Below are 11,585 nucleotides of genomic sequence, written 5' to 3'. Positions count from 1 at the left end.
TCCTTACTCTGCTACTCTCCTTCCTTCTTTTCCTCAGGATCCTGAACTCAATCATTCTGTGCTCGCTGCTGCCCAAGTTGCCATCCACTTCTTTATTCCTCATCAATTCTCCCCTGTTTGTGAGCAGCAGGTCAAAAAAAGCATGGCCCCTAGTTGGCCTCTCCAACATGACAAAGCTGTCCTCAACACTCTCCAAAAACTTGGATTGCTTGTGCACTGCTGTATTGCCCTCCCAGCAGATGTCAGGGTGAATCTCAGTATGTAACAAGGGCTCATCTGTTTATGGTTCTAGCAAGTATTTTTTTCTGTCACTAAGCATTGCATTAGCACGCTGGGTATTACCTTATCATTCAATTTAGACCTCAATACATAATTACAATAATTGTATTTAATTCCAACATTTCATTGAATTTACTACTAAATTTCTGATTTGCTCTTGCAAATGCAAACATGTAAATTATTATTTTCCTGTTTCAAAGAAGTTTAAACTCTTAATTGAATATGCAATGCTAACTGTAAAAACATCACCCTGACATCTTTGAAAGGTTTTTCCTAATTTCTGGATGTGAATAAATATCCTCCCTTGAACAGTGACTTTTTGTTTCTCACTAAGGAGTCAAATAACATGCAGTACACAGATTCATTTTAGTTTTTTAGTTCATTTTAGTCCTTCAAAGTACAGTATCATTTCCCTCTGAAATCTAGCACAAGTCATAAAGCAGTCCAAAAATATCTCCTTTTAAACTCCCATTGAGAATAAGTTCCTGAAATATGACAGGGAAGTGAACCAATATAGCCGCTTGTGAAGTCAGAGGCTATTGATTTTGTTTTTTGTTTTTTTTGTTGGTAACATGGGGTACATAATATTAGAATTGGAACATTTCAATGATTGCTTTTAATTGTCTTATTAGTTGTCATGTGTTTCCTACAGCTGTTGGCTATGCTCAATCTAGCTGAGTCTGATAGATTCATCTCAAGATACATGGAAGAGACAGTTAAGCATGTGTTTTAGCTGGCTATCATTTTGGAAAGGGGATTGGGTGCATGTTAGCAAGAGAAAGGAAACAGCACACAGAAACAGACTGATAAGAAGGCCTGATAGCCTGAATTGTGTAAGCCTAGGAAAAAACTAAAGAATGAGCTTCTGAATCTGGGGTGCTGTCTGAAAGCACTTTGGAGTGGTGAGTTGGGAAACTCTCTCTTGTTTGAATCCTCCTGCATTCAAGAAAACAGGACTGTACATTCTTATAAATAAAAGGAATTCAGCAAAAAGAGCTGACTCTGTCACCCATTACTCCTTCTCACTGGAATAACTTGCAGAACCCTGAATTTTGGCATGCCTCTGAGATCAAAAACAGTAGCACCATTCTTCTCTCCTCTTCTCTATTCCTTCTCTGTTTTGTTGGCCCCCCACCCTCCACATTGGTTGACAGAATTGGCCAGCTACAGTGGAGAATATGCTGAATCATTTGAAGGGATTTTATGCCTGACACAGACTGAGCCCTTTGTTGTCTAGGTCTGTGAATTCACTGCCTTGACAGCCTCCTGCAAGCCTAGGTTTTAACTTGGACGGTGCTGAATCCGGACATCTTAAGATGCACTCCTTCTTTCAAACCCAATTATAACAGAACTACCACATCTGACAGTCCGTTTAAGGAGTGCGAGTTGTGTGTTGCAACTTCACAACACCACACCAATTGTGCAATCCCACGCAATGCATGGGCTCTGCCTTAACGTTATCACTAAACCAGGATGCGGGTTGTCACCATGCTGTGGCACCAGCGCACTGATTGCAACCCCCTGATCTTGCCATGCGTCTCCGGGGTGTAGAGACAGTGATGACACAACAGGCAGGAACTGCATTGCAACAGTTTCATCATTTCACCGTGGGGCTGGCTTGGCCCTGAAAGGGCAAGACAGGCAGGTTGGCACCCTAGCCTGAAGTCACAAGGCAGGGTAGGGACGCATCTGAGACTGGCTGAAGCAGCAAGAGCTCTAAATTGGATATCTGGAGAGCACGCACATCTAGGAGCAGCACGAAATCTGTGCCTCCTCTTCTCTGAGGCTCTTTATTCCAATGTCTTGGGGCAGAGACTCCACATGCAGAGGGCCCACCACACAGGGTCTCTGACCCCACCAAGCCCCTCTTCTCCCCAGTATGCCCAACCCGCATGATTTCTGGCGTTGTTCTTAAAGTCTGTGCTTCGGCAATGTGAAAAACTTAGCTCTTTCTTTTATACATATTTATATTGCAGATTCTCCTGTTACCGTCAAGGCCAAGTGGAGACACGGGCAATAATACACCCGACCTGACTGCTAGGAAGTGGAGCGGGGCTCTGCTGAGGCGGGCGAGGGGCCACGCTGGAGCCCATTTGGGTGGAGGGAGGGGGATGGAGCCCCACCCCTGCCTTGCCCTGATTGGACCAGGTGCGGTCTCCCCTGCCCCCCCATCTCCCCCAGCCCATCGGGACAGTAGAGAGGGGTGAGCAGCGCGGCTAGAACGCCGACACCGGAAGTACCCCAGCCCCCCTTTTTTTTCCGGACTGCGTTCCACCCGGCTGTAGCGTCACGACTGGGCGCATGCGCTAGGACCAGCCCGGTGCGTGGCAGTGCCTGTGAGCGGTGGGGGGAGGAGTCAGCCTCCCTCTCTCTCCGTCCCCTCCCCCCTCCCACCCCGCCCCCCCCCCCCCCCCCCCAGCCTCTCTCTGGCTGCAGTAGCAGCTGAGTCTGGGGAGGAACGTCCCGCGTGGAATTTCCCCCCTCCGGCTCCTCCCCCCCGCCCACCCCGGGATGGAACAGCCCGGCAGCCGCTGCAAGAAGGTCAAGCTGAGCAACAGGGCGCAAAGCTGGGTGAGCTGGGGATGGAGATGGAAATGGGGGGTGTCTGTCTGTCTGGTGATGTGGCAGTGGGCAGGTCTGAAATGTGCACCAAAAAAAAAGCGAAATGTGCAAAAAAAATTAAATGTGCGAAAATATAAATGGAAATAATAAAATGCAAGCCCAGCCCCTTGGTAGCGAAGGGGGAGGGGAGAGCCTGGCTGGAGCAATGGGGATCTGGAGGCTTCAGCCTCAGGGGTGTTGGTTGTAGCTGTATTGGATGTAGGCAGACAAGAGTCTTTGGGTAGATGGGATATCCTTGATTAGACCAACTGAGTAGTTGGACAAAATTGTTCTTTGCAGGTTTTGGGGCACAAACGCTCTTCTTCAGGCCTGGAGGAGGGTGTTTGTGCCCGAAAGCCTGCAAAGAACAATTTTTCCGACTACTTAGTTGGTGTAATAAAAGATATCAGCATCTGGGAGCATTTGGGGAAGGGCAGGCGCAGATGGAAAGTGATGCACCCCCACCCCTTTCACAGCAAGGCAGAGCAGCTTTAAATGCTGCCTTTGGGAATGAGAGAGCCTGCCCCTTGAGCCTCTGCCTTCGCTTGCCCTTACTTACCTTTGCAAGCTAGAGTGGGTGAAGGGAAGCCTGTAGAGGGAGGAATTAGGGGAAGGGGGTGGGGAGGGGGTTAGGGTCTGACCATGTCTTGCAGGAGATGATGCTTCAGCTGGGCAGCCCGAGGAAGAGGGGAGGCTTCAGCATCTGGTGCACAATGCAACCGTTCATGGCTCTGGGGCAGCTGGAGACTGAGGTTCTTTTGCAGTGTGGTTATTTCATAGAGTGGGCTGGGGGACATCATGGCCAGGCACGAAAATGAACCACAGCCTTGGTTTGTGAAGGTGTGGGCAGCTCAGTGTATGGTCCATGCTAAGAAAGAGGCCCTTTTCCCCATCCTGCCCCCAGAACACTGAGAGGTTTCTAATGGGAGAGAGAATATTTAAAGAAGAAGAAATTGAGTGTTTGAAAGGAGGACTCAATTCAACCAGGCGTGTTATGCTGAGCAGGAAGGTGTTTGAAAGAGCAACATTGTGGCACAGACAGATTTTTTTTTTTTTATGCCTTGCTGAAAGGTAACTCAGGTCCCAAAGGTAACGTTTTGAATGAAAAAGTCTTAAATTTCTTTTTTTTTTAATACCAAGCGAAACAAATGAGCCTCTGTTACCTCAACATAACCTTTTGCAAAGGTGACTTTCACAAAAGCCAAAGGTGTTCTGTCGGGTATTTAACCCTAAAACCTGTTTGTTTGCACAGGTTTAGGCTGGCCTGCTTAAAAGGGATTGTCTTGATGTAACTTCTTTTCCTTTATTTCTGTTCGAGAGAGCTTGGAATGGAGCCAGTGATATGAAAAAGGAAAAAAAAAAAGTCCCAAACTAGTAGTGAAATACAGGAATGAAGCCTTCAAAGTAGGTGTTGCAAGCTTTGCCCTAAATGGGGAAATGATTCGTCAGAATTTTAATTAATGTTCCCAGTGACGTATTTTTCTGTTGAGTGAAGGCTTATTTTTGGCTGACTTGGAACAAATATACTGAAGAAGTGTGGTATGCTGGAAACTTTGCTCTGTACCTTTTTTTTCAGGAACTAGGTAGAATGTAACTCCATTAGCCATCTTGTCAAACAATCTCTGAAAGTTTAACTATCACTAGTGGCCAAGACCTAGACGGAAGCTGCTTGAACCTTATCACTGTCATTTTACTTGAGCAGAGTTAAGGCTGAATGGTGCTCCTGATGGAAATGTTCAAGAAGCGTAGCCCTACTGCTTTTCCAGTCTTTTATTGTTCAGTATATATCTGCCCTACAGATTGTCCCTGTGTTCAGGCTCCTGTGCATGGCTTGTCATGCTTGTTTTCTGTTCACACTGAAAGCCTAATACTGAAGAACCACACATGACCTATGCCTGTAGGGGCTACATTCACCAGTGCATTTGGCAGGCCAAAGGGAGGATGGTGCATATCATCATTGGAGCTGGTTGCATAGATGCACAGTGCCTGCAAATGCAGCATGGAGTGTTGTGAATAAGTAATGTGTTTTCTACTCCTGTAACATATATCTTATATTAGGTGTTTTATCACGCAGTTGTATCCAAAGGTTTTAATAAAGTATTCTATTCTTTCTACTATCACTCCCATAGCAACGTACTGCACAGTCAGACCAGTTTATTGACAAACAAAATCAGGTCAGTCATTTTTCACAAGTCTTGCAGATAGCTCAGTTCTCTGTAAACAAAAAGCAGCCCTCCAGGATCCTCCAACAAGAGGTTAGCATGCAGAACTCCAACATTAAATAAAACTCAATATGATGCTTCATCTTCCTGGTCTGGTGGTCTATAACACATACCCATCATGACATCACCTTTGTTTCTCTTCCCTCTGACCCTAGTTCAGAGACTTTCAACAGGCCTATCTCCAGTTTCATAGTGAAGCTTTGAGCAATCATACAGCTCTTTTATATAAAGCTCAATTCCTCCTCTTCTCCCCTTCCTGAACAGTTTATACCCATCCACGACAGTGCTGCAGTCATGCGAGTTGTCCTACCAAGTTTGTTATTCCAATCACATCATAGTTCGATGCATAGGCAACGTGTAGGGGGGGCACAGGAGGGCACGTGGCCGCTGCTGGCTTCTGCGGGTGGTTGCCGCCCTGCCCTTGCTGCCAGCGCGGTCGCCGGTGGCTGTGAGTGGTCCCTGCTTTCTGCTGCTGACAGTGTGGATGGCGGCCATGGGTGGTCCCCGCTTGCCCCTGACACTGCTGCGGCTGCCTGTGGGCGGTTCCCCACTTGCCCTGCTCTCGCTGCCGACGTCACTGGGGCTGCCTGCGGGTGCTGCCTGCAGGTACTCGCTGTGCCCCACCCCCAACCTCAGGAGGCACACATCATTCATGGTTCAATGACTGCGATGATTCCCATTTTTCCTGCTTGTTTCCCAAGCTCTGTGCATTTGTGTACAGACGCCCGAGGTAACTAGCTGATTGTCCTACTTTCTCAGGAAGGATGAGAAGGCTTCTGTTGCCCCCTCCTGCTTGTTGCTTCCTCCAGGTCACCCTGCTTACCTCAGGGCTTTGGTCTCCATCCCCTGGCTAACCTAGTTTAAAGTCCTTCTCGCTAGGCTAGTGAGCTTGTCTCCAAAGATGCTGTTCCCTCTCTTCATCAGGTGGATCCATCTCTTCCTAGCAATCCTTGGAACAATGTCCTGTGGTCAAAGAATCAAAAGCCCTGCTGGTGACACCATCTGGAAGATGAGTGCTCCTTCCCCAGGCCCTTCTTGACTAGAAGGAATGAGAAGAACACCACCTGAGCCTCTCTGCCCTTCAGCCTTGCACTCAGATCCCTGTAGTCCCTTTTGATCTGTGCAGAGGCATCTCTGGTAGTATCATTGGTGCCAGCATGGATGAGCGTCATGGGGTAGTAGTCAGAGGGCTGGATGAGTCTGTTTTGTAAAGCTAGACTAAAAAAGCTGGGGGAGCGGGGGTCCTTTTGAACTCTCAAACTGAATTCCACACAAGAATGGGAAAGGCAGGATGCGAGTAGGCAGTCTGTGGACAGACCACATATAAACTGGAGAGAGAAGTCTCTCTATTGCATCTTGTTCCAGTGCAGTTAATATTGTAGTACTAACAAAACAGTTAGTGGTAATGTTTCTCTCTAGTTTGCCACAAATTCATTTGAAAGGTGGTATACCGTTAGCATAATATTTATATAAAGACATGCCAGATAAAAGGTAGAGTCACAGTTGTTGGACTCTTTTTTGGCTTTTCGTTTCTTATTTAGAGATGCTACATTGTCAACATATGCATATCTGAGTTATGCTCCCAGAATAGCTTGGTGCAATAAATTAAGTGAATTGTGTTGAGGAAGGTAGGCATATAAACCACCTTAATCTTGTCTTAATTCTTAAACTGGTTTTACAAGGCATTATTGCTTGTAATTTAGAAAACAGGCTAAAGTCATTCCTGTTTGCAGTGATTTCATTGGGTGTACCCAGAGATTGAACTTGGCTTTCTGTATTATAAGAGTCTCTGCTTGGTATGAAAAATATGGGTCCAATACATTCTGCACTGCTGCCCAAAGGGAATATTGATTTTAAATGTTTGTTTGTATTTTTAGACAGCTTTTATTACTGGTTCTGCCCATTATTAAAACTGAAAGGCTTCTTAAAACCGGCTTTACCTTTTCATACGCTTCTGTGGTTTCTTTTCAGGTGGACAGCAAAACAGACTAGTGACTCCCCTTTGATTCATTTTTTCTCATGTAGTAGTTCAGTGTTTATATTAACAAAGCATTTCATTCAGTGCTTAAGAATTGGTTCTTGGATGTGGATTCTAGGAGCTGTAGGGTTGTATTAGCTTACTGAGGGGAAAAAACTCAGTAAGAAGGCAGAGGAGAGTTGCACCTTGAAGACTTAAACTGAATCAGAGGCTCTGTTTCTTTCTTCTCATTATCTGAGATTCATTTAGCCTATAAGGTGCATCCCTACCTTGCCTTCTTAGACCTCAAAGTTACATAGAGGGTAAGATGGATAGTTAAAGAAATGGATTTCAAGTTACTTGTGCTTCCAGGGTTGTGAGAATCTGACCCTGAAAGATGTGGAGGTATTGTTTAATAGTGCAAGTGCACTTACCATGAACAGCAATTAAATGTGGTGTGGTCCGCTGACGTTATTGCTTCCAAAAGGTAGCTAATTATGAAATGTCAGCATTATTATTGTGCCTGTTTTTCATGAAATGTGTTGTGCTTTTTTTTTTAGAATTTAAGGTGCCTATAAATCCGTGAAGCTGCTCTGATGCATTGTAATTACAGTGCGTTGGAGCAGACTCGATTAATCGAGTTTGCTGGAGCGTGCTAATTACCACACTCCAGCGTCATGGAGGTGGGGACATTTTATCTAAAGCTTGTCAAACAAGCTTTAAAGTGCTCCCGCCACCATTTTTCAGTGCAGGGATGCTGATGCACAAGATGGTCCGTGCTTTAGTTCGAATCTCTGCCCAATCAAGTCAGGGACCGAAGCTTCGCACAACCCTGTTTTTTTTTCTTGCACCTAAAGTGCAACTTGATGAACAGGGCTGAGTAGAGATGCTTCTTTTTTCCTCATTGCAGTGCCAGCAGTTCCAAATTACACACCTAATTCATTTTTCTTTGAAATCAGGAAGCAAGTGTAGTCAGCCACCTTTCTGGAGTATGTCCAATTTCTTATATATATATGTGTGTGAACTATTTTGTTTCTTGAATATATTCCAAGTTCATATGCCCAGTGAATTAATATGTTGGCTGTGCTTTCATGAACGTTTCTTTCTGGAGGCGGGAAGAACAGGAACTGATGATGAATCCAGTTTCTTTCCATTTGCTGGTAATTTGGGAGTCTTCCATAGCAACTCAGGGGGCCTAAGCCAATAGAGTGAAAATTTAAACTTTTTTTTAGAAAACAACAGCAACAACAATAATGATGCTGATGATAATAATAATGATAACAGTAATGATGATGATAAACCCAAATGTGAAGGCATTATTCTTTTGCCTGAGGCACTTTTAATTGCTCTTAGATTTTAAATTGACCAGATCTTTTACTGTGCAAGGTGAAGCTGGCAGGACTCATGAGAGTTTCACTTGTTATTTTGTGAAAAACAAGTTGTGGCTCTCACAGGTAGCCTCTTATCTCATCTTCCCTTCCATTCAGAGCTGGTACCCAACTGGTTGGCTTAGACTTCCAAGAAACATCTGGTAAATGTCTAGCATAAGGTTCACAAACTTAAGCAAAAAAACCAAAATCCATGTGCGCATCATGCATGCACTCTTTTTGTGCGTGTGTGTGTGTTTTCTTTCCTATGCTGGATGTATTTAAATACTTCCAAAGATTGAGTAAAAAAATTGAAAATACTTTAGCAAAAATCAAGGCAAGTGTAGCAGGTGGCTGTGCCTGCTTTTCCCATGCCTGTCTTCATACAGCCCAAAAGCTAAAGAATCAGTTTGTTGGATGTAGTGGAACACGTCAGGTCTGGAGAAGGATGAAGCAAATAAACTAATGTTAAGAAACAGAAACTGAGGTAACTTTCCATTACTTAGGTCAGTGGTGCCAGATCTCCTGAGGCTCCAATAAGTCATTTGTTGTTGCTCCAGTTTAAGGTGGCTCAGGCTCAATGATAATTGGTAAGCTGTGCACTTGGTTGAATTTGTGTTGTAACTGCTTCCTTGTTATGCCAAAGTAAAAGCAAATTCATCAGCAGTTCCTTGATAAAGTGCTTCTGTTCAAAGCTGTTCATGAGATCAGTTCAGCCCCTCTTTAAAGAGATGGAGATCTTTTTCTCACCCCCTTGAATAGGAATTTATTTGCCTTTCCGCTTGCAAAACAGAAAATAGTACAACCAATCTTTTGAGATAAATGCGATTTTTGTAGTGTCGTGACATGATTGTGGGTGTTTAGTTCTGCTAGTCAAGCCTGAATGCTTAAAATTCAAAATTAGAGGAGGAATACTGAAGAACTGATCAGACTGCTGTTTAGAGGACAGACTGTTTCTGTGTTTAGGAGCTGATGACCAGAGATTCTGGTTTCTCTGATTAAAAAAAAAAAAAAAAAAGCAAATTCTCTTATAACCCTCCCCAAATCTGTGAGTAAAACAAAAGGCCCCTTACTTCTCATTACTTCTCAACCACAGCCCCTTGGCCCTGCTGGTGCCCCGCACTGCCCCCTACAGCCCCCACAGCCTTGCCAGGGCAGTGGGGCCAGGGACCTGGGTCTGCAGCTCCCTGCCTCATGCAGGAGGCGGCAGTGGCTGCTGCAGCAGAGCAGATCGCACCCCTACCCCCCCGCTGCCTACCTGCTGTGGACTGGGGGGGTGGGGGGTGGTGGTACAGCAGCCTGCCGCTGTGTGCACTCCTGGAGGGGTAGGGGGGGACCCTTGCTCTCCAGATTTGTGCGCTGGGAAGGCTGCCAGCTACAGACTTGGGTTCTCGCCCTGCTGCCCTTCCCCAGGGCTGCTGAAGCCCAGCGGATGCAACTTGGGGCTGTGCAGGGAAGCTGTTTGCTGCTGCAAACTCCCTGTTGCCCTGGCAATGTGTCCCCTGCCCATGCGGCAGCAGTGAGGGACACATCCCTGCACCCGTGTCCCTGCTGCTGCTGCACGGGCAGGGGATGCCTCGCCAGGGCAGTATGGAGCTTGCAGCGGCAAGCAGCTTTCCCACATGGCCCCACTGTACCCTGCAGTGCCAGGTCACAGCTGCCGGGTTGCAGAGACCCTGGGGGAGGGCAGCAGGGTGGGAGCCTGAGCCTGCAGCAGGCAGCTCACTCCCACCTGCAGTACGCATCTAGGAAGCACAGGTCCCCCTTGCGGCCCTAGGAAGGTGCGCAGAGGCAGGCAGGTAGGTGGCCCCCGGACAAGCTGCCCGTGGCCCTGTCCTGCTTTTCTTTGGTGCCCTGCGGCTGCACATTGTGACCCTGGGCCCCAAGCACCTCCTAGCTGGGTAGCAGCCCCAGCCCTGCCCAACTCCCACCCTCCCTCCCTGTGCAGGGGCTCAATCCCTGCTCCCCAACTTACCTACAGGAGTTGCTCTCCAGGCTGCCTGGTGGCCATGCACATGTATGTGCACATGGCGCCCCCTGCCTCACCACCCTCCTCCCGCTCCCCCCAGCCCCTTGCAAGCTGCAACTCTTGCCAGCCTGCAGGCAGCTCATCCCAAAACTGCAAAATCCACAGGTTTCTCCATTAAAATGAGAAATCTGTGTTTTTCTCCATTTCCCCATGGGAAACAGAAAACCCGGATCCCTGCTGATGACCCAGCTGTGGAGGGAGGTAAAAGGTTGGGGGTGGGGAAGAAAATCAAAACTTGGGTGTTGTAGTCTTCATCTGGAAAACACAATAGGTAATGTTCTCCTGTATTTTAAAAGCTTTAAAGATACCTCTTGGTTTGTCTGTTCCGTAGTTGTCAGGTCATGTGGTTAACCCTGTAAAGTGAAGAGAGATGCTGTCTATGCCCTAAGGAGCTTTGCCTTAGTTTTGTTGTGGGGCATATCTTTTTACCTTCCATCTGTAATTGTACAAGCAAGTCTCTTGGTATGTTTAAGAAAGGAAAACTCAAAGTAATGCCACATCTTGTCAATACTTTTCCTGCTATGACCACTGGTCTCTCTTCTTTTAGTTCCTTTCCCCTTCTTATCACCTTTTATCTATTATCTAATGCAGCATTTCTCAACCTGTGGATCACGACCCAAAAGTGGGTTGCAAGAATATATGAAGGGGTCACAAACAAACTTTAAAAATGGATACTCCTTTAAAGGAGAAAAATGCAGGAAACGGTGGCTTTTCCCTTGCAGGCTGTCGGAGTTCCAGCCTTCGAGGGGCTGCGTGGGGGCGCCCCATGCCTCCCACCTCCTGCTCTACACATGGTGGGGCTGGGACCTGGGGCTGGGGGACAGCGGGTCAGGAGTGAGGGGCATTCGGTTGGGACTGGCCACTGATGTTTACAAATGGGTCCTGATATGAAAAAGGTTGAACACTACTGATCTAATGCTCCTGCAGTGATCCATACAGTCAAGCATCCTACTGAATTTAAGAGAATGCTGAGCTAATGACTCTGCAGGTGCATAGCTTTAGATGACCAGACCCCCTGGGCATGACTCTCATTACTTTGTGTCATTTGGGATTTTGTTTGTATAAAAGGGTGGTTATACTGTAAAAATGCTTTAGGAAAGGCCTTGAGCAATGCTGATTAAAAACAAACC

The 11,585-nt window shown here is 46.5% G+C and overlaps 1 protein-coding gene across 1 annotated transcript in view; it reads left to right on the top strand.

The window, feature by feature from the left end:
• The first annotated feature begins 2,472 nt into the window (after positions 1 to 2,472).
• The window catches only part of PAPSS1 (3'-phosphoadenosine 5'-phosphosulfate synthase 1), a 66,977-nt gene continuing 57,864 nt past the window's right edge, over positions 2,473 to 11,585 (top strand). The window contains exon 1 of the mRNA XM_006031132.3: positions 2,473 to 2,850. Within this exon, the coding sequence (XP_006031194.1) occupies positions 2,791 to 2,850 (60 nt within the window). The 5' untranslated portion in view covers positions 2,473 to 2,790. The remainder of the gene's footprint in view (positions 2,851 to 11,585) is intronic.

Source organism: Alligator sinensis, unplaced genomic scaffold (assembly GCF_000455745.1).
Source record: "Alligator sinensis unplaced genomic scaffold, ASM45574v1 scaffold66_1, whole genome shotgun sequence".
Lineage (NCBI taxonomy): Eukaryota > Metazoa > Chordata > Crocodylia > Alligatoridae > Alligator > Alligator sinensis.
This window is presented reverse-complemented; position numbering and strand designations above follow the sequence as displayed.